The sequence below is a fragment of the Synchiropus splendidus genome, chromosome 1, assembly GCF_027744825.2.
Source record: "Synchiropus splendidus isolate RoL2022-P1 chromosome 1, RoL_Sspl_1.0, whole genome shotgun sequence".
Lineage (NCBI taxonomy): Eukaryota > Metazoa > Chordata > Actinopteri > Syngnathiformes > Callionymidae > Synchiropus > Synchiropus splendidus.
In genome coordinates, this window is record NC_071334.1 from 48,257,631 (window position 1) to 48,279,448 (window position 21,818).

Sequence of the window (21,818 nt, forward strand, 5' to 3'; positions counted from 1 at the left end):
GATTTGCAAGGGCTCCCTGTTTTTGCTCAGGTGATATTCTTTGGTCTGGTAAACCATCGCAGCACTGAAAAAGCCATGCGTTTTACACAATTCCTTGACCCTGACTGGCAAATTAAGTCTGAGCAAAGGAGGCAGTGCACCTATCACCAGTGTGAAACATTTTGTGTCAAACTCTTTTAGATCTCCTTTCTTTTTCAACGTTTCAAACGTTGAAGCTTTCATGTACGAATGTCAATTATCGCTTGCGTGATGTGTTTTTCTTTCTTGGAAAGTGTGAAATTCACATCCAAACACTTCTTGTTCTTTAGCAACTACTGCTTCACTTGTAAGAGGGTCTTGATCCTCTATTTTTCTCTGCAAAATGGACCAACTGGCAGATCCCTTGCTGGTTCAAACACATGATGGCAAAGTGTCGGAAAATAACAGGTCAGAGGACTCATTATTTTCCATCGTGACAATAGTAGCATTTGTTTCATTCTTTAAACTCTTTGGTTGGATTTTAAATCCAAGCGTGTCAAGCTTTGCTGCAGTGTCTTTACATAAATCTCAGTGGTTAACCTCGGCAGTAGGTTGGAAATGCGGCTACTCTGAAGTCGGGTTGATGATAGAAATAAAACTATCACAATGTTCAGAATTATTTACCATTTATTATAATAACGCTTGCCCATAAACCACAGTAATCACATTTGTCTCAGTCGCTGGCTATTTGTGATGTACGTACACACTTTGAGGAGGATTTGTTTGTCACTTAGCATGACATTTATATAGCTCCGGGGCAAAAGCAAGATTTGTTCTGGTTAATTCTCACTGGACGGATCACGGCTGAATGTGAAGAGGCCAGAATGTGGATTTTCAAGACTCTTGCCTGACCAGGTTGGAGATGAGTGAGAAGCTTGCTCACACAGGAATGTCTCGAAGTAGAACCACTACCTCTGTACAGCCACTTGAGACGGAGGACAACATGCAAGAATTATGACTGCTAATCGAAATGGGGCACCTTGACATTCCCCGAAGAGTTGGAGGAGGTTTATGGAAGGCTGGAAGTACAGGCTTCTTTGTTCCTGCTGCTGGTAGGATTACTGATGAAAAATGAGAATGAAAGCACCTGGGGACGAGAGCTGAGCCAAAAGGCAGTGATGAATGGCAGATCAGAGTAAAAAAGGAGTTGCACGAGGGAGTGAGTGGTGCTGGCGTGGAATAAGCTCGGGGGCTTAGTAAACAAGGCGAGGTGGGCAGGCAGCGGGTATTGATTCTGAAACTCAAAGAAGCAGGTAAAGGTAAAACAAAGGCAAGTGAAAGATTTGTTTGTGTGTGAGTCTGCGGGTCGGTGAAGTGCTGAGCAAGACAAATGGCATTTATGACCTGTGTATTTTTACACAGTCTGAAGTTTGTTTCTTTTTTTTTCCCTCCTGTAACATCTCTGGTGGCAGTTGTTTTATTCACAGTGAGCAGTAGTTTATTTTTTTTTGTTCAAAGCTCACACAGTTGTTGGCTATTCTAGTCGCTGTATACAACTGTACAAGAAGGACTTACTATCACATCACAGTCACCATAGTCCCCGCTGCTACTAATACTACCACTGACCTGTACTGCTAACACGGTTACTAGCAGAATTACAGACATACCTCTGGCACAAACAACACCAGCTCATCTAACACTACTGAAGTATCAACAACTTCTCATACTATAGAAACTCGAACATCTCTACCACGACTACTGTAAACACTAATGCTACTAGTAGACTACCCAACTACTAACTGCTAGAACTGCTGCAATCTACGTTAATTTTCTCAAATGTTATGTATTATGTATTATGAATTATTATAATAATGATTCATAACTTGGGTCCTGAATCCTCTACTAATTCAAAGTGCTACAGCCAATGATAACCACTAGTTCCATTGCTACGGACAACTATGACGACTACTACAGGGTACCACTTATTGTAATGGTAGCACTTACGGGAGGTTCAGCTCCACCCGAGCCTCAGCAGAAAGTGGCGGTTTATAATAATGACGGATTATTATCATGAAGCTGTCTGTAAATGGCCAATTGAAGAAGTTGGTTCAGTAAATATTTGGTAACCACAAAACTGGCAACTAGTGGAGTTGGCTACTTTTTGACCAGAGCTCTGTACACACCAGGGATAAAACCACAGCTTCAGAGAGGTGATATCCTGGAAAACGTCAGGCCACAGAGGCAGCATGCCCATATAGCTAATATCATAACAGAGTTTCAAGGGCCCTTCATGCAGTGATGAGTTTCCCGCCCTCTTCAGAGATAAATCCCCAGATGCAGCTGATGAATCATAACGACGAGTTGATGGCGAGGATGATCATGGAGATGACACTTTTGGGGATGAGGATGGTGACGATAAAGATCCAGCAGGATTTCTGTTTGTCTGCCGGAGTGTTGACAGAAAATATGGCAGTTTGCGCCATCTGGTGCCGCGTGGTGCCTTATTAGGAGATGGATGCTGAACAAACCGTCTCTGGGAATTTTCTTGTCATTTCATCTTGACGACAGGAGGTTCCACTCTGTTTTCCGTCTGCGTGTCCTTCCTTTTTCAATATCTGTCGAGGCAAAGCTGTTTGAGTGGATGAATGCAGGGTTTCTGGCTGATGTGGGCACTTTTTATTCATAGATTTATCGGCAGAGGGTGATGATGGTCATCACCAGGCACATTTATGTTTTGGGGTGCTGGTGCTAAAAAAACGCAATTTACCACTGACTGGTAAGCGTTGCATCCCTAGTTTGCACACCGGGGATTTTCAGCATGGAATAAGTCCAATGCAGAGATGCAGCTTTACAAATGTTACAAACTGGTCTCAGTCAGTCTTCCTCAGAAATACCTCCGCACCCAAACCTCTTGGCTGTACACGGATGACTGCACACTTGTTGCGGTTTGGCTTGCATCATCACAACATTCATTTTCGGTTGTTTCTGAAAGCCTTTTGACGAAAATTGTAAATGTACTTTTTGGCCATTTTCTCCCTCAAGTTTCCGATGGCAGAATTTCCTGAGTATCCCTAAATATCATTGTTGTTGATGGGTAAGTTTGTTTCACTGCGCCAGTATTTCAAAAGATTTATGTTACTTCTGGTCACTTGACATTCTGGAAAATGCAGCATTATTAAACATGAGATGGATTTTGAATCACTAAAAAAGTCAACTGGGATGCGTCAATTGTGGCCAAGATGTGTTGCACATCACTATTAAACATCATTAATTTGAGAGCAATTTGAAAGTAACTTAACAGTCACATAGTAGTCAGACACATCCCTGGGGAATTTAAGGTTGCGGCGTCAACTCTGGTGTTAGTCATTTTAATGTAATGCATTTGGATTTGAAATGCATTTTCCAAATTTGTTCTCAAAATAAGAAAAAAGTCGAGGAATTGCTGGAAATGAATGTATGCTATGTACATAAACCAAGACAACAGTCATGTCTGCGAAATGTTTCAGCCTATACACTTGTATTGGGCACTTGTTACATGCAGTACCAGATGCATGATTCCAACTGTCCCACTGAAGGAATAGACGTTTTCAAAATGTCGAAGCGGCCTATTATTTTGCCGACTTACTATTAATAGCCACCATCCCACTTTAGTTCCGCTTAAACTTGGCTCATTCAATAGGTGTGAAAGGCCTCTCTCTCAGTGTGCTTTTTAACAACCAAATAATGCATTGGACAATCCGAAAAAGTCGTATTAAAACATAAGAGCGCTTTGGCTGATGGGGATTGCACAAATGTCATGGGTACCTCTAATGCTGCAGGTCACATGAGCTGTGTGTGGCATGTGCAGAGGTGGGAAGGATCACAGCGCGGACTTGTAAGCGTCGCAATGCAACTTCAGAGAACGATTCTCACGAGAATTCAAATGAATGCCCCATCAGATATCAAAATACATTTGGGTGGAATTGAAAGAATGAAGTATAAGGTTCCGTGGAGCCACAACTAAATGTAGCTAGTGTATAAATTCCCCGTGAGGCCTCCTGCATATGGTCGGGCAGATGCAAACTGTGTTTATTACAGGTGGGCCTTCACCTTAGCCACCAAGAACGGCATGTGAAAAATGTGTGAAGTAATGCCATGACAGAGCTTAACAACCCAAATTCTATCCTCAAACAGCAATAACATTTGCTCTGCGACCAGCAATATTCTCATCTTTCGTTTATACATAGCTATATAATGGACAAATGGTGAGACTTATTTCAAGATTCCAATGAATGACTGTCTCTTGGTAGGAGGGACCACTATCGACATATCTGTGAAATTATTGTGCAAAAGTCCATTTGCATGTGCTCAGGCCACAAGTGGGACTGGGATGACTCATCACAATAGCAGGTTTCAAACATTCCGAGGCACATCTCCTCTGACTCTCCCGCTTTTCCTGTGTGCTCAGGTGATTCAGCGCAGAGAGGACGGCTCGGTCAACTTCTTCAGAGGCTGGGAGTCGTACCGCGAGGGATTTGGGAAGATAACCGGCGAACACTGGCTGGGTAAGTTGCTGTGATACAGCCCGGCTGTTGGGTAACAGTGAGTCATGAGGACTGAATGTGAAGCAATTTTTTTTTTCTCAGCTTGGGTCTGCAGCATCACAAGCATTGCAAAGTTGGGATTAATTTGACTTTCAGAAACACATTTGAGATGTTCCTGAAATATAAATATACTCACAAGAATTCAGTGTCTCTTTTGGCAAGTATTCTTGAACATGAAGTTATTTTCTGTCACCAATCTCTACTAGCTTCCTGATAGCAGCCCCTCCCAAAGCAAAAGTCTTGGTTTCGACTCCTCACTTTGCTTTCACCCTCACATTAAAAAGAAGCCCAATCCTGTTTGCTCGAGATGAAAATGATCTATAAAGGCAAACACATGCCGACCTAGAAAAAATAATTCATGCTTTCATATTCTCCCGCCTGGACTACTGTACCCAGACTAAACTGAAGAACTGCCGAGCCCCTACGAACCAAGCAGGACCCTCAGATCCTCAGCTATGTCTCTGCTAGTGGTCCCTTAGTCTAGACTTAAATTGAGAGGTGCCAGAGCCTTTTCTGTCAGGGAACAGAGGCGAAACTGGGCGTGCTGTGCCACATTGAAATCCTTGCTAAAAGCTCACTTTCCTCGGATTGTTTTTTATGTTACTAGCGTCCTAACATTCACTTGGTTTTAACTCACTTAGTGCCTAGTTACCCACCCTCACGGTCAAGCTAGAGCAAACTTTGTTTGCCTGTAAAGTACGGATTATATTTGAATATATCTTCACTTTGATATCAAAACTACTTCTAGAATATGTTACCGATTGAAACACACTTGATATTACTGACTTAGTCTCAATGTTTAATAATTTATTAAGTTTTACTCTTTTACTTTGTTTACTTTTCTGATGTAACATGGTCATAAAAACCTCTCAACACCATAGTTATTTTGGAAAATCACAGAAAGTGACGGTAAAATTGCACTCTGCTGCAATTTCTCCGTTAATGGCCGCCGCGCTTTCAGCTCTCTTTCTGTTTTGATGAAAATTGCCGCCATGCCATTCCAGATTATGTTCACCTTGCAATGAGCCGACGTTGTGCTGTGATGTAGGAGTTCCCTCAGTCACCTCACAATAACAAGGTCCCCAGTTTAAGTCTGACTGGAGGCGCCTTGCTGCGTTACATTAGCGGCGCTCACGCCTACACGTCGATCATGTGCCACTCATTAATGTTCCCTCCAGAAATGTCCAACACAGAGCTGTTTCTTGCGCTCCCCTGCAGTGTGTTTTCTAAATCGGGTTGTTTTGTCTTTCACGGTGTGCTGAAATCCGTGACTGGCAATGAGCACTCCTACTCACACAACAGGATTTATCTTTATCTTATACTGTTAGGATCTCCAGTTTTAATAAACCGTCCATAACATTTTCATGAGCAAAGGTTCTTTGTCACTTCATTTAAATGGTTTAAGCTCAGAAAAAGTGAAAGTGTTAATCCACAAGTATCAGGTTTCCGCTGACTCATCCCCATCCACTCAAGTTCATCCTACACAATATAAATCATCATCCAACTATCGACCTTCAACCAACAACTTGCGTGTATTATTTCATCTATTTATTTATTATTTCTTCAGTTATCCTTTACAGCTGCAAAGCCACGTGTTTATTTTGTTCATTTGTTTATTTATTTATTTTTGCCTTAAGTGTTTTTTTATAGTTTAAATAAATGATGTGTACTTTATTCTTAGATATAATTAAAATATAGAAAAAAACTGTGGTCAGTTACCGGACCTAAATCAGCATTGTTTACATCTCATTGCAATACACAAGCACATGGGCGGTCGACAAAACTAGAACCCAGCAGAAGATGGCTTTTTTCTACGCTCCACATTGCCAACTAATTCAAAAATTAGGCAGCCCATTTTCTCATGGCATCTCGAGAGATGTGCAATAATATTCCCTCAAAAGGGGTTTCTCCTTGCTGGGGCTTGTTGGAGCGGAGCAAATGTTTCATTATGTTTTTGGCTTGAGAAGTTTTTTTTTTTTTTTTTTTTTTTTTTTTTCCCTCATGTCATGGCGAGTTTTATTTATTTAAAAAGAAGACGCACTGACGCAGTTGTCTCAAAGAACTTTTCAGAGGGAAGGAGAAAGGCAGAAATCGTTGCAGAACCCGACTGCAATAGTCATCTGTCATGTAGAAGTAGAAATAGTCAAGAATCACTTTCTTTTAAAATAGATTACTTTAGATCAGTGGGAATTCACCAGGGACCACCATGCAGAAGTTACACAACAGTATATAATTTGTCGAGTAATATTTGACATGACTGTAAGTTATCTGTAACCAATCAGAAATTTGAAATAAAAATTCATTCATTCTTCAAATGTAAACAAACAGAAACAAATACTGTGGATGGAAGCAGCTGTGTCGGCACAGAGTAAGTCCCTTTTGTTTACCCACACACCTCATGTATTGTCGACTGTTGACCCTTCTGAAGTGAGTATGAAATCCAGAGAATCTTCATCTTTATTTCTATATGCCCATTCACATGTCATGGCGCTGACCGATGCCTGACTCTCACTAAGTGTGTTGCGTCAGACCCTTCACCCTCTGATAAGCACAAGTCATTGCTTTCAGAAAGATGCGGTTTGAATAAAAATTTTGTCTTTAGTTTAGTCTTCCCTCACAACTCTTGCTTAGATAGTCGCTTGCTCCGTTTACATCACAAACCGGCACTGGTTTTTGATCCAGCTATGGCGATGTTTGCAAGTTTGAAAGACGTAATTCATGGTAGCGTACTGCACCATAGGTAGTGTTTTTTCAATATTGTTTGTCAAAAACATTTTTCCTGTGTGGACTGCTGTGTTTGACGACAGCTATCCGATCTACGTATTGTGTTACCAGTATTATTATTATCCGGCACCCCAGGTTATGTTTTGGAACAACCAGATGGTTGAGGAACACAATGCTCCCCAAGCATGCACAACACTGTATGTATTCAGCGATTCTCTAAATTTTCCCAACACAGTTCAGGCCTAGTGAAGCTTGAAGGAATCTAATTTAAGCAGCGAATCACGGTGCAGTCACTGCACGGTCAAGGTCTCTATGGTGCCGTGCGACGAGTGAGACACTCTCCATTAGAGCTCTATATTGAAGAGCGCATTTGCATGCATAAACACTTGACACTTTAGGTAGTGACGCTGCGCGGGGAGGCTGTGAGAGCCGGTTGACTTCACACCAGGAAACTAAATATAGACATTAGCTAAACTTGTGTGTGATGGTGTGGGTTCATCAGCGCTGAATGTCACGTAAACATGGGATTGGAATGATAGTTTTTATCCTTATTCATGAGCAGTTTTATCCTTTGATGCTCAGTTCGAAGTGTGAGCAATAATCGTACATTGTTGAGGTTAAGAGGTGACATTTCCAGTTGCGGCATGTTTGTAGTTTGAATGTCAGTATTTTATTCAAAATATGTGATTAACCAAGCGCTTGCTGTGAAATGATCTCTTCCTTCCCTTGCTGCACGGGCCCAGCTCAGCATTAGAAAGTCTGAAAAAGCCTGACTGTGTTGAGTGTGGATGTTCTCCTTGGGTGTCAATCTTGTGACTGGCTGTTTCTCTGTATGGGTTAGAGACCTGCCATGGGTGTCCCCCGTCTCTAGCCCCAAAAAACTTCAATTGACTCCCGTCTCGACGTGAGATATGGTTGATAAAATTGAATTGCATCATTCAAGTTAATTTTCTGCAGCAAAATATCGAATAACATTTTTATTCTAGTGGCTACACATCAAAACACAAAACCTTTAATGTTTGTATTTTAAAAGTTGTGAGTTTAAGCAAACAAAATGGCCACCCCGCTTGAAATGCTTCAAAAGACTCCTCTCTGACTTCAACTAGGGCTGCAACAACTTATGAGTCAAGACACGGAGTGGGACCCAAGTGCAGTGATGTGAAAACTTACAGGAGGCAAGGAGTGGAGCAAGGTACAATATTTAATCATTAAACAATAAAACCTGAACAGAAAGAGGCACCGAAATGGGAGAAACAGCGTGAAGTCTAAATTGTCCAAAATTAGAGCGTCAAACTGGGAGAAGTCCACAGGCACGAATAAGAGTCCAAACAGAAAGCGTCACCGAACCTGCAGAGTCAAACAAACTTAAATCTGCAAACAGAGAGACGAAAACACGATGAACAGAAATAGTGAATCATAAAACAAACCAGGAAACTCGCGGAAACAGAGGAAGGAACAAAACTCTAACTCAGGCACCAGGGTTTCAGAGAGAGGAGTAGAAAAATGACCAAACTGGAGCGCAGAGAGAGAATGAACGAGGAGAGCCACTTTACCATAGGAACAAGGGAGACAATCTGGCACACGTTGCTGGAGTTCAGGTGTCTTTATACACATTAGAGGGTGATTGGCTCCAGCCTTATGTCACACAAACAGGAAGGAAGGAGGGAGAAACAGAAACAGCAGTCAAGGGAACCAAATAAAAGCGGATCATGACTCAACTATTTTGATAGTTGACTAGTCTCTGACAACCATAACAATGAGTCCACTATTCGTCATATGACCGGTACCAGTTGATGCGGACGTTGACGTGTCTTATTGTAACGTGAAATATTTCACTTTTAATTACACATAGCAAGTGTGTTAGTGCGTCAAAATTAAGGATTAACATGATGCTCCAATCCGTGGAATTCCAACAGGCCCCCTTTAATAAATGTGTTGTGTAATAGTGATGGGTAGGTAAGCTTTGATGACACAGTATTGAAGGGTAGATGAGGTTTCAGGGTGGAATCCTGATTTTCAGAGGCCACCAGGTGGCGCTGTCTGCTGTAAAATGTTTGGATTTAAACGCAATTGTTAAATTGCAACAGATTCTGTGGCCAGCAAGAAAGTTTTTCGTGCTGTAACCTCAAAGGTTATTGAGTTTTTATATACTAGCCGTGGTTATCATGATTTCCTCTGGGCACTCTGGGTTCCTCTCACCAACCAAAAATGAGACTCATTGATGCATTGCCTGTTGTGTCTGTGGTGGTCTGCCCACGTGTGCCCCCCCCAAGTAGCTAATAGGAGAGTGACCCTGTTGAGCAACTGACCATCAGGTAATGAATGTCAACAACGTGACACACTGAAGCAAAATATTGTAAACAAAACAAATTACAATCACAAAACAAAATTATTTTAATGAAGATTTGACTGCCCCCAACATCTCGCCCCAAATATCCGAGCCACACTAATAAAACCATGTTTCCCGAATGAAAGATCCACTGGTTTCCAACCGGAATTCATCAGCCTGCTCCATTCAAACATTAAAACTAAGTCAGCTTTAATATTCCATCCATCAAATATGGCACGCCGGCAAGGAATCGATCAGCACTTCTTGGCATTTGTACAAGGGCCATAACAACAAGCTCTTGCAGCCGCTCGCACTTCAGACTGTCAACATCCCCCTCCCACCATCTGATATGCGCTCGATCTCCATGTCTTATGTATCCTCTGTGAGCAATGTTGGCACAGTTTATGAGAATTAATGGAGAGCCGGGTCTCTGCGCTGACATCAGGCCATTTCAGAGTCCAGCCCGTAATGGTAGCGCTGCAAGTGCTTGCTGGGATTCCCAGTGGTGCTCTACAGCAACATGGAGGGAATATGGAAAGTCCAGAATTTGGCAGATTGAATTTGAATGAACCAGCAGGCCACATTGAGCCTCTCAGAGCAGATGTCCGTCAACACTCACGCTCAGGGTAAGAAAGCACATGCCCGCAGCCTCAGAAGGATAATGAGGCAGCCAGCTCCTGCGTGACTCGCTCACATCAGACACTTCTGCAGAGCTATAAGCATTCATTGTTTTAAATCTTCTGCAAAACAATCTATTACGTCTATTGCACTTTTAATATTGAGATCATACATTTCTAACTCAGATTAATTGTTAAAGAGAGAATTCATTAATGTCAGAAACGGCTAATGGAGTGCTTTTTTTTTTTCCCTCCAAACCGGCCGAGGCCATGTTTAATATTGCAAGGCTTATTTAAATCAAGGCAGCTCTGCGGCTACGTGTAGGATGTCCATACATCCATGCAGTCAGTTGTGTCACTTCTGCTTTTTTGTAATTACTACCCCGTATTTTGGAAGCGGTATTTTTATGTTTATAACTATTAAGTATTATTACTTCGATGAATAAGTTCTCAGTGTCACTGGGTCTCCAAGCTGTGTCCTTGATGCAGGAGGTCCAGCTCTTGGTCCTTAATGTTCTACTTCCTGAGGGGAGCTGGGAAATTGCAATCCTATCTGTTCAGAAGTCATAGTGCGAGTCAACATCTCTGCTCTGACCCGGTGTAGTGTATCCCAGTCCATGACTGGAACATTGGTCAAGGACGTGAGGATGGATTCCCCTTTGAATTTCCTCAGTTGAGTTATGTCTGGATCTTCTTCACCTACGAGTACGAGTCTCAAGTAAAGAAGCTGTTTGGGAACTCCAATTTGTCCTCAAGTAGAGCCACTCAAGATGTTGGAGCAGGTAATAGCTGGTGGTCTCATGACGTCCACGCCCTTATACACTTGTTGTTTTGGGTTTTTATTTTTACATTTATCTCCAAGACCTGGTTCCACTGAGTCACCAGATGTGGGATCAGGTGACTAAAGTAGCCAGTGAGACGGTCGGCTCTAGAATAAGTTCAATGCATATATATATATATATATATATATATATATATATATATATATATATATATGCACTGTGTTCTTGCAAATATTTTTACACCAAATATTGTACTGTCCTTGCTTCACATAAGGCCACAAGAGAAGATAAATTGAATTTCCAAGAAGAAGCAAAAACTAAATGGGACTTTCTGAGTTCTTCTGGAGAGTTTGTCCCGGGCACTGCCCTCCGCTGCGAGGTGAGCGTGGTGCGTCAGGGAAATTAGGTGCGGCAGGTCCGCTGCAAGGTTGGACTATTGATGTCACAGTGCAGCTGAACATCTGCTCCCCTATGCTTTGAAGCTTTTTTAGAGGAACAGATGAGCTATTTTATCCCCCACAGAGCTTTTCCCCGCTTTCATTCTCGCTAGTTTTTACATCCTCCGATCACACCAGAATGAGGTGGCAGAGTGTGGTAGAGCGTGTAACAAGTGTGAGTTTCCTCTCATTGATTTCACGGTTGAAATTAATTACGCACATCTTTTTAGAATCGTCAACAGCTTTTACAGTTACAAATTTGGATTCCAGTGTGCCGCTGTGTATTCTGGCTTTATAATGGATTTTGCTTGGGTCCCTTTGCCTGGCTCTCCGTCTCCCAAGCGTCGTCTCACATATAAAAGCAGCAGGTTAATTGGTGTTTCTAATGGGTGAGCGGTTGACTTGTCCACAGTACCATAACCCACAAAATCTCTTGGGAAGAACTGTTATAAGCTCCAATTTCCATTTTATGTTACAAGCCATGTCTTGGGTTACATAGGGCTCGGCTTTATCCCTGGTTTTACTGGTAGATTGTGGTGTTTCATCCTGTTATCATGTCTAAAAAGAGTGTCCCACCGGCAGCACCCAGCTCCACTCTGGCACTCAAGCCGCCCCACCTCCAGACACCTTTTCAGGTCGCCTCTTCAATGGCTTTTCCTACACTCTTCCACAACCACTCCACTCCATGTCTCGTACTCCCACAGAGTTAAAGGGGTGTTCAGTCAATTGCGTTTAAACAGGGGTGGACTGTGTTTTATAGAGATGTTTGGAAGAATGTCTGTAAAGGTAAAAGTTGCTTTGGGTTATAAGCTTTTTATATCCCGTTCAAAACCTGCTAGTATACTGTGCATATGAGTAAAATGTACCCATTTAACATTTCATTCCGCATGACAACAGTCAGAAAAATCTTTCTCTGCTTGTCATTAAAATCATATTTGCCCAAAGCAACAGGTTATTTTCACTTAATGTCCACATGTTATGCTTTTATGCTTTTCTTCTCTGTGCAACACTTTCTTGCTCCAAAGGTGAATAATATTGACAATTGTTAAGTGGACTTTTTTGCCGGATAAGTTGGTGCCAGGTCATGATGGCACTTGTGATGGGTAGATGAGGTATCGTGAAACAGTATTGCTCAGTTGAGGAAACATTCTCTTTATTTTTTTGTGTATCATTACTATATACACAAGTGGCATGGGTTAGGTCTTGTAACCCAGCCATCTTCTTTTTTCACTTGTTGGGCAGTCTGGTGATGTCAAACCTTGGTTTTTTTAAGCGACGTTAAATTTTACTTTTCGTTTCTGATTTCCTGCTCCTCCTTCACGCCACTTACTATCTATGTCCGTCTGATTGAAATACATTGGAAGTCATAATTTTCTATGTCTAACAACTCTGGTTAAAGTCTCTCGGTCTAGATTTATTATAAGTGATTCTAAAATGTAATGTATGTCAGAAAAAAAAAAACACAACGTAAAACTACTTTCTTTTCCACGAACACCTCTGTGACGAAAAGCACGGTCTATTTCAAGAATCTTAAAAGACTTAAATCACATTCACATTTTGGGGAATTGGCGCCGTTTCACAAAGAAAAAAAATGAGGAGCAAACAAACCAGCTGCTTATTTGGCAGGGAGCAACAGAATAAAAAAAGTCTTTAGCTAGCGTCTGTGCTCCTTCATGGGTTCAAGGACGAGGCTGGCTTGTCAGAAGTTGTTGAAATATTGAAAAGAGTAAAGCACCTTGTCAATATTTGGACCCAACTCACTTCATTATGACCGTTTGTTTACTCGCCCCTGTCGTCTCACTCACAGTGAGGAGACGGAATACAAACAAGTTGTTTACATCCTTGAGTGAACTTCTCCAAGTTAGCTTATTCTAAAAATGTATAAATAACCCTCACCTCTTTGTTGAGATTTTGCAAATATATTCAGCTTTTAATGTGATTATTGTCCCCTCAAGGGCCTAAACTGAAGGTCGGAATTTGCTTTTTGGTCTGTTTGGCGGAACGCTGACGTCCCTCCAGCTTTCACTGTGTCACTTGTCAGCCGTGCAAATTCACCCGTCGTGCTTCAGTTCCTCAACTCACGCATCGACCTGTTGTCAACCCGGCCCTCTCAAGCATCGCAGTTCTTTGGTGTCCAAAAATATTAAGGATTCGACCCGAAATCCTTTTGCCAAGGATTCACCTGAGTGTTTTTCACTGAATGGAAGCACCATTTTTTTCTTGAGTTCATCTCAAAGATCTAGGACAAGTACATAAAAGGCCTTTTTCTCTCAAATATTGTTGACAAATCAGTGTTATTCTGCACTTTACCCAGATAGTCCATCCTCCTCACAGGTGTGGCATATCGGATGCTGACTAAACTGCAGGATAACTGCACAATTGTGCAGAGGACTGGCAACAATGAAAGGCCACTGTCAAATGTTTTATTTTATCACACAACTGAAGGCCCAGGGAGCTGACTCCGGGGACATCCAGCAGAGCTGTATCCTCTGAACTGAATGTTCATTTCTCCAGCTTAGATTGTCTGCCAAGGCATTTCAGGGAATTAGGCAGTACATCCAACCATGTGTAATCTCTGCAACAATTGTTTCAAAAAAATAAAAATAAAAATCTGCACAAACTGTCAGAAATGGTCTCAGTTCATCATCGTAACCGACTTCAGTGGGAAAGTGCTCACATTCAATGGTGTCTGGCACATTGGAATGGTGTTCCTGTTACAGGTGAATCGGTTCTTAATGCACAGGACAGATGGCAGACAGCATTTACTGTATGACATGATGTGGGTGAGTGGCTTGCTGTTGTAGAAGTCGTGAATTAAGAGGCACATGTTGGTGGAGGAGTTGTTTGGGATAATTAACCAGGGCATGTGCTGTAAGGTGTCAAATAATGAGTATTTCCTGGTCGACTTTCGCGACCCAGAAGGATGCAGATGTTCAGCACTACTTAAAAGGGAATGGAGGCTAGTCAAATGTAGGTCACTTGGTATATTTAGCACCTCAAATGATCATGCATTTCAGTCTTACTTTAGTCTTCACAGTGGCTCCTTGGCCATGAATGAAGGGCATAGCCACCCCTCCATTGTCTAACGTTATGTAGTTGGGGACCCATTTGATTCCAACGAATCACCTGGGTGAACATGTGACATGGAGGGCTAAATTCAAAGGTGCCACTGGCGGCAAAAATCCACTTTGAAGAGAGACACTTTTTGGCGGTTGGTTGAGAATGTGTTTTTTTTCTTTCTTCAAACCAAGAGCGCCACCTATTGCACCGTGAAAATTATGCCACTGTTTCATGAAACCTCGATACAACGCACTTTAATACAAGTTCTCACTTGCACACGTTTAGAGAGACGTTTTAAATACTGACAACAGATATATTGAAGCTTGGACTGATGCATTCTTATTTTGCTTATGCCTCCCAGTCACCTTGTATGCACTGCATTAACGCTGAACTCATTCTTGTCCTCATGGATCATCTTTATCGTCTAAAATTGAATAACACTTGCTTCATATTTCATTTCTGTTTGCACTTTTAATGGCTCAATTACATGGAAAACTCAAATGCTCCTCCAATAAACATCTGTTTTCTTACATGAAGTGTGATCAATGAATTCCCACACTACTGTTTTGGCTATTCATCTATTTAACAAGCCATCTGTGGATGAAGTAATGGATAGAAGTCTATTTCCCGAAGACAACAGCTCCTCCAAGCTCCAGGCTGCTGATGTTGAAAAGAAATCTTTATTGGCTGTGGCCTCAATTTTATTAAGGGAGGCTTCATTCACTTTGTCAAGATGCTGGGATGGAAAAGATGCAGAGTTTTTCATCAGTGAGGTCTGGTGTCAAAAATGACCACGAAAACAGTCAAACGTCAGTCGGTTGGAGGTTTTTTTGTTGTCTCTGTAATGGTCCTGAAAGGCATCAGATTGTTTCCGTCATTGCTGGGAACCAAGAACCGCCAAATAAAAGTCAGCTGTTTGTTCTATTTGCATTAGTCTGCATAATGCCTTGATGAAAATGAGGCCTTAGGAGTGTGAATTATCTTTTCTTGAGACTGGAAATGTGTGGCGATCACAGTGGCGTCAGCTGATGGTTCGGCTTGAGGCTCTAAAACTTTACATCAAGGGAAATTCAGTGTCCAGCATCTTGCTCACTCCGGGTGGAGGTTGAAGGCTGAGCTTAGCCCATTGAGGACTTGGTTATGTTTTCAGCTCAACACCAAAAGCTGTTTTCATTTTCAAGTAACTCCCAATATTATCGTTTTTATTTTTCACTTATTTGCTCTCATTTCCCCCTTATTATTTCCGCAAGTTGAGCCAAAATGGGTTGGACCTCGTCCCACTGCAAGGGAGTCAAGACAGAATACATTAACTAATGAAGCAAGATGAGCCTCTCAGTGAGGGAGCAGTTGATGCTGAGCAGAATGGACAGGCCTGCGTATAAGGTTTTAGCCAGGTCCCCAATGTACACTCCAAGTACCTGAAACTGATGCACGCAGCTACTGGAGGTCAGTGGAGGCACTGGAGGCGAGGTGAGCTGCAGTGGACTGATGATGTAAGACCTCCCAGTTGTAGTGCTCAAGACTCAGTATGAGAGGGGTCTTCTGGCCCAGGTTTTGTGAGGGGTGGACCACAGGCCTGTGAAAGAGAAAAGATGGCGTAGTGACACCCCTGGAAGGAACAGAAGCTCCCACTTGTTCAGGATGAGTCGACTGAGAGAGTTTTCCACTTAGGACTGATTACTTGATGCAATTGGTTAAATACTTTTTGACCAATTGTAAAAAACAAAGACACTGAACATAAGTGAGCATTGAGTTCCTGTTGGGTTTGTCTGTTTTGCTGGTTTTGAACTGAACACAGACGGTAGGATAAATGAGCTAGATGCAGGGGCATGTTTCATCAACTTCCTGCTGTGCATCCACAACAATGATGATGATCTACGTGACAGATTTTCACGTGTAGTCAGTGTTTTTTTCAGCGTTTTTCATACATCATTGGTCACATCAAACACTTCAGTTGAAAAAAATGGAACTCCGCACACAAGTTCCAGCACGCTTACCAATCAGTGCTCACATTTTTACATCTGCCAAGAGAGAAAGTTCTCCAACAAGACAAAGGGAACTATAAGAGAGGCTGATCATGGCAGAAGCTAGGCTTCACCGTGACTCACCGTGCACATAGCTGTTCTGAAGCATCTGAAGGTGGCTACTTTGCTATGCTTTCGTAGTTGTAGAAAGACAACTATTCTACCTCTATAATCTGCCATGTTGTCCATCCACTAACTTAAGACCTGTCACTTAAGACCAATAGATTTTTTAACATGCAGGGGGATGTCGTCCAAGTCACCCACTATTTGGGTGCAAAAACTGTAAGACAAGTGTTGTGAGGTCACACTTGACAATTATTTAAAACTATGTATGTGGCGTATGATTATCCATTATTAATTCAACACAGTCTCCTGCCTAAAGCATCACATACAGACAGTTGGGTGGCACAGACATCAGCCATACATGTTGCACAGTGTGAGCCGTTTGATTCGAATGAAAGCCGGGGTTGACTTCTGTTTCACACGACAAATTCAGCTGGTGATAGTCAATATCTGACACCTTAGGTGTGAGAATGTGGAGATGCAGAGCAAACTCCTGATAGAAGATGTTGAAATTGAAATCCCTCCACAGTCCTCAAGACTTTGTTTAGCTCATGTCAGCCCAAGAGTTCAGGTTGGAGTAGATATTCATGCAAAAGTGAGGTTGCAGTTGAAAGACGGGCTCCGGGATGACTACAATTTAGCGATGGGCGTTCGACAGGCTTGACCGTTTCGACCATCCTTTGGGAGTTAAGGGCCTGTTCACTTTGAAAGGGCAGCCTGACAAGACGAAATTGCTTCACTGAAGTAAAAAATGTTAAATGTGAGAAGCTCTCTCCCTACGTTTCTCAGATCAATGAGAAGCTGTGGCAATTAGCAAGCCGTGGCCCAGTCTGAAGAACACGCAGTCGGAGGGCTCATTCATCTTTTCTCGGACGCAAAGACACACTGTCCGCTTCGCACATGGAGATTAAAACAATAGTTATGATGAAACACTGTCGAAATATCATTAAATTAATGATTTCTCTTTTATGTGATGAAAGCGAAGCTGTGTTCGTATCATATATCCCACATCCAGAGGTGTTCCACAGCCGGACCTGTTCCGCCCGACCTTCAGTCTCTTCTTCACCGCCTCGACTTTTGTCTCATCCCAAATGCTAGAATGCATCCCAGCCAGAAAGTTCTTTGTAATTGTATTCTTCTGTGGTGCTTTCCGAAAACACAATTCTGTTGTAGCAAAATAAATCGCAGTGTGAAATTAAAATAATGGATTAAGACTGTAATCACATTCATAAATTATACTCGCAACATTGCCTTGCTGCCGTGCTGGTGTAGCAGTATGCAAATACATGGCGCTAAATGAGATCGGAAAATGGATTAAGAAAGTTGGCGAGTAATTTCGCATGTTCACCTAAGGCCACTGGCTGTTGTTTTTTCCCCCTCCTTCTCTTTATCGTTTTAGTGCTCTTAATCTTTTTTCTCTCCCAGTACTCTGTGCACACAAACACACATTTGTCCTCCGCCGCTTGTCCCGGCCACGTTGCTGGATCCCGAGGCTCATGTTCGTATTCTTTTCACGCAGTGGGAAATGTAAAAAAGGACTGCACAAAAGAAAGTGCAAATGAAAGAACATCACTATTCCGTTGAGGATGACAGCCCATTTTGCTGCCTGTGAGTCTGGATTGTGCCTCCACTTTGTCCAGGGACAGGTATTGTAAGTACTTTTAAGAGGCCAGAGGAGGTCACTTGACGAAAAAGAAATAAATCATTTGGAAACCAACAAGGTTTCAGTTTTATTAAAAATTTTAAATAAGACAAAATTACTGATACGCAAGCCTGCGTTTAATTCCTGAAACAGTCTGTCTATACTTCACGATATGTGAGGGATTCGCATGACTGATGGTGGGTTAAAAAGCAGAGCGGGAAGGCAGTTATAGAATGCGAAAGTGAACCTTTTTTATGTGTGTAACAGATCACACAGCCGTCTACCACTACAGTAGCACCTATAACCCCCGCGTCAGATATTTTGAATGGCGTTCGACTTGCGTCCAATCCGACTTACGACCGGTTGGTCGGAACCAATCCCGGTCGTAAGTCGGATGTTATAATGAAGCTTGGACTCATGCATTCTTATTTTGCCTATGCCTCCCAGTCACATTTTATGCACTACATTAACTCTGAACTCATACCCATGAATCATCTTTATCGTCTAAAACTTAATGACACTTTGATGATTGAATGATTTGGAAAGTAACAAGGTTTCAGTTTTATTTATAATTTAAAATAGGTCAAAAAATACTGATACCCAAGCCTGTGTTTAATTCCTGAAATAGTCTGTCTATACTTCACGATATGTGAGAGATTCACATGCTTGATGGTGTGTTAAAAAGCAGAACTGGAAGGCAGTTATGGAAGGCGAAAGTGAACCTTTTCTATGTGTTTAACAATGGTTAAATACATCACAGTTTCAATAATACGTTTGATGGGCGGCACAATAGCACAATGTGTGAGGGGCTTTAAATAGCAATTGCTACATTGTCAAGTACAGGATGAATCAACAGAATCTCCCAATCTGTGGCTACAGAGAGAGACGTGACAGCGATTTTTATGGAAACATCCACCATTGTTGTGTGGTATTGTTTCAATTTTGACTGCCCCAGAACTCACACTACCTAACACTAGAGGCTGTGATTGTCTAAGAAAGAACGTGAGCTTTACTGGCTTGATGTTGAGATTGAGAGATGAACCTTAGCTTCACTTCACTGCATAAAGACGGATCCAGAAGGCAAAGCTTTTCCATCTGTCTGCCAATTTTCTTCTCTCTTCCCTCTTTCACCTTTGGTCATGCGGGGTCGAGGCACTTCTATTCCAATAGTGTTGACCCTGTTAGAGGGTCCTCTGTGAGAATCTATGAAACAGTCTAATCATGTATCGCTGCATCTTTTCCCATCTCGCACGAAACAATGCTGACAACAGCCGGGTCAGAGGTTGTACCTTCCACCACGCGCAGGTTAGTTGGAGGGAGGGAGAATAGAGTTCTGATCGATTCTTTTCTGGGAGATTTATTGCTGCAGAATCTAATAGATAGCTGCTGCGCCAGGCCTCATTGGAAGAGTCCTTTGGCAGCACAGCTTGTGTACATGTCGTTTTTCCGAAAGATTTCTTTTTCTAGATGTACGAAAGAATCTCTGAAGGTTATACACCAATCCGTTTACGTTCAACTGTTTTGAGGTGGAAGAATAAGCGATGTAAATCCATTTAGTAGGTAATCAATGTGTCTCAGAGGTCAGCCATGAGTGTCATTCAGGGTGCTAGTGTAGGTGTGACATGAGACTGGCATACATTGTTGGAAAGATGTATTTCATCATGTTCTTTTATAGCGTACCATTGCTATTATGTTTTGTATTACAAACTCCTCCACCCACGAATGAGCTCTGTTTTTCTGATCTACTGCGTGTATCTCTGAAGTCTAAATTTAAACTGAATTGGATATCGCTCACAAGTATTTGTCAAATAATCTGAGCAGGGATCAGCCTTCCCTGTCTCCACTCACATCTTCTGGGAGGACCCCGAGGAGTTCCCAGACCACCCGAGAGACATAGGCGCTCCAAAATGCCCTGGGTCTTCCCCGGGGCTACTTCCTAGTGAGGCATGCCCGGAGCACCTCACTCGGCATCCGAAACAGAGGCTCAAGCCACCTCAGCTGAATGCTGTCGTTTTGGAGGAGCAGCGGCTCTACACTGAGGTCCTCCCGAGTCACTGAGCTCCTCACCATATTTCTGAGGGGGCACCCAGCCACCCTGCGGAGGAAACTCATGTATCCGGGACATAAAAAAATATCAGGGGTTGATGAAGGGTCCAAGCTAATAAAAAAGAGCCGCCCGCCTACTTACTGTAATAAATATAACAACTGACACTGAGAAACACATAATATTGAAAACATTATTTTGCTTGAATAGAATAAGAGTAAAGTTTTCAGAATTGAAACCAAGTCAGTCGAAAAAAACGGTCTAACACAGGATGCCAGTGACAGTGTGGGAGGATGAATAAACACCCTCACAGAGTGCCATTGTACATTATAGCATAAAATCTGATGAGCACAATCACCCTTTTTGTGTGTGTGTGTATATATATATATATATATATATATATATATTTGAGTCAACAAAGGTGGATCAATAAAATATCTAAATTCAGTTTGTGTTTAGGAAGCGACAAGGACATATATATATATATGGCGCTGAAAGATAAATCAGTCAGGATAAGAACATCCGTGTCTGTTGTTGGCTGCATGTAATTAAACTTGATCGACAAAGCTTTCTTGACCTTTCTCCGTCTGTGAAGCATCTCCACAGCTTTGATTGAAAAGCAAGCAAATGAATTCATAATTTAGCTGGTTAATTTATTCCGCATTCGCTGGAGGGAAGTGTGTGAGACTCGACCTCTGCTGGATGAAACCAAGACTGTGCGACGATACGCCGCGACAAAGGGAAATCTAAACTACAATACGCTGTTATCCATTATTCACGCGCCGCCTAAGTGTTTCAGTTAGGCCTCCTGCGATACTGCATTCATATCCCATCTATTATTCAGGAGAGCGGCTCCTCCTCCTGGGTGAGTCCGGCACACTGAAGTTAGCCGACTGGGGATCCGACTCTTCCCCCCCCTCCCCGCTGCTGACACAATGATGCCCGAGTCTCCAGCTCGCCTCCTGCTCCGTCTGATTGGTGCTGGGGGTCCCTGACAGACACTCCATCTGCTTTAGATTGCAGCGCTGGAGTGGAGACGGCTGCAATTTGCTGAAAATCCGGCTGTAATTTCGGTATGTATGAGGACCGGCGCGCTGTGAAACCCTCTCCACGGATGCAAGGACTCTATTAGATGCCTCTTATCTGGTGCCCACCTGGATTTGCAGCTACCTTGCTGCTTTCACCGCCGCAGTTTACTGATTACAGTGTCAAAAACATCTGAAAGGTTCCGATTTTACTGTGAAGTGGCGACGGGGAGAATCTTTGAGTTGTGGGGTCATTTTTTAAAGTGATGATTGAGTGGCTTTTAGCGGTGCTCAAAAATCTGTCTGGTTCACACACAACCACGATGCTACTTTAACAAAAAACGGACAAATGGGATCGGGATTTCAGTTTAGTTAAAGCCAGGGTTTTCCCCAGGTTTTTCTCCCAGTATAGCTGCTGTTTGAAAAATAGTAAAGTGCTTCCAGATGAGAGGTCCTTTTCTTATTTGGCCGTTTCCCAACAGTGTGCTGCTCGATCTCTATCATCCTCTCTCATCACACCTGTCATCCTC

General features: G+C 42.4%; 1 protein-coding gene across 3 annotated transcripts in view; it reads left to right on the forward strand.

The window, feature by feature from the left end:
• fibcd1b (fibrinogen C domain containing 1b) overlaps positions 1-21,818 on the forward strand; it is a 129,423-nt gene that overhangs the window by 85,796 nt on the left and 21,809 nt on the right. For all 3 annotated transcript variants that reach the window (XM_053857265.1, XM_053857274.1, XM_053857280.1), the window contains one exon: positions 4,406-4,502. In XM_053857265.1, coding sequence (XP_053713240.1) covers positions 4,406-4,502 — 97 coding nt within the window. The remainder of the gene's footprint in view (positions 1-4,405; positions 4,503-21,818) is intronic.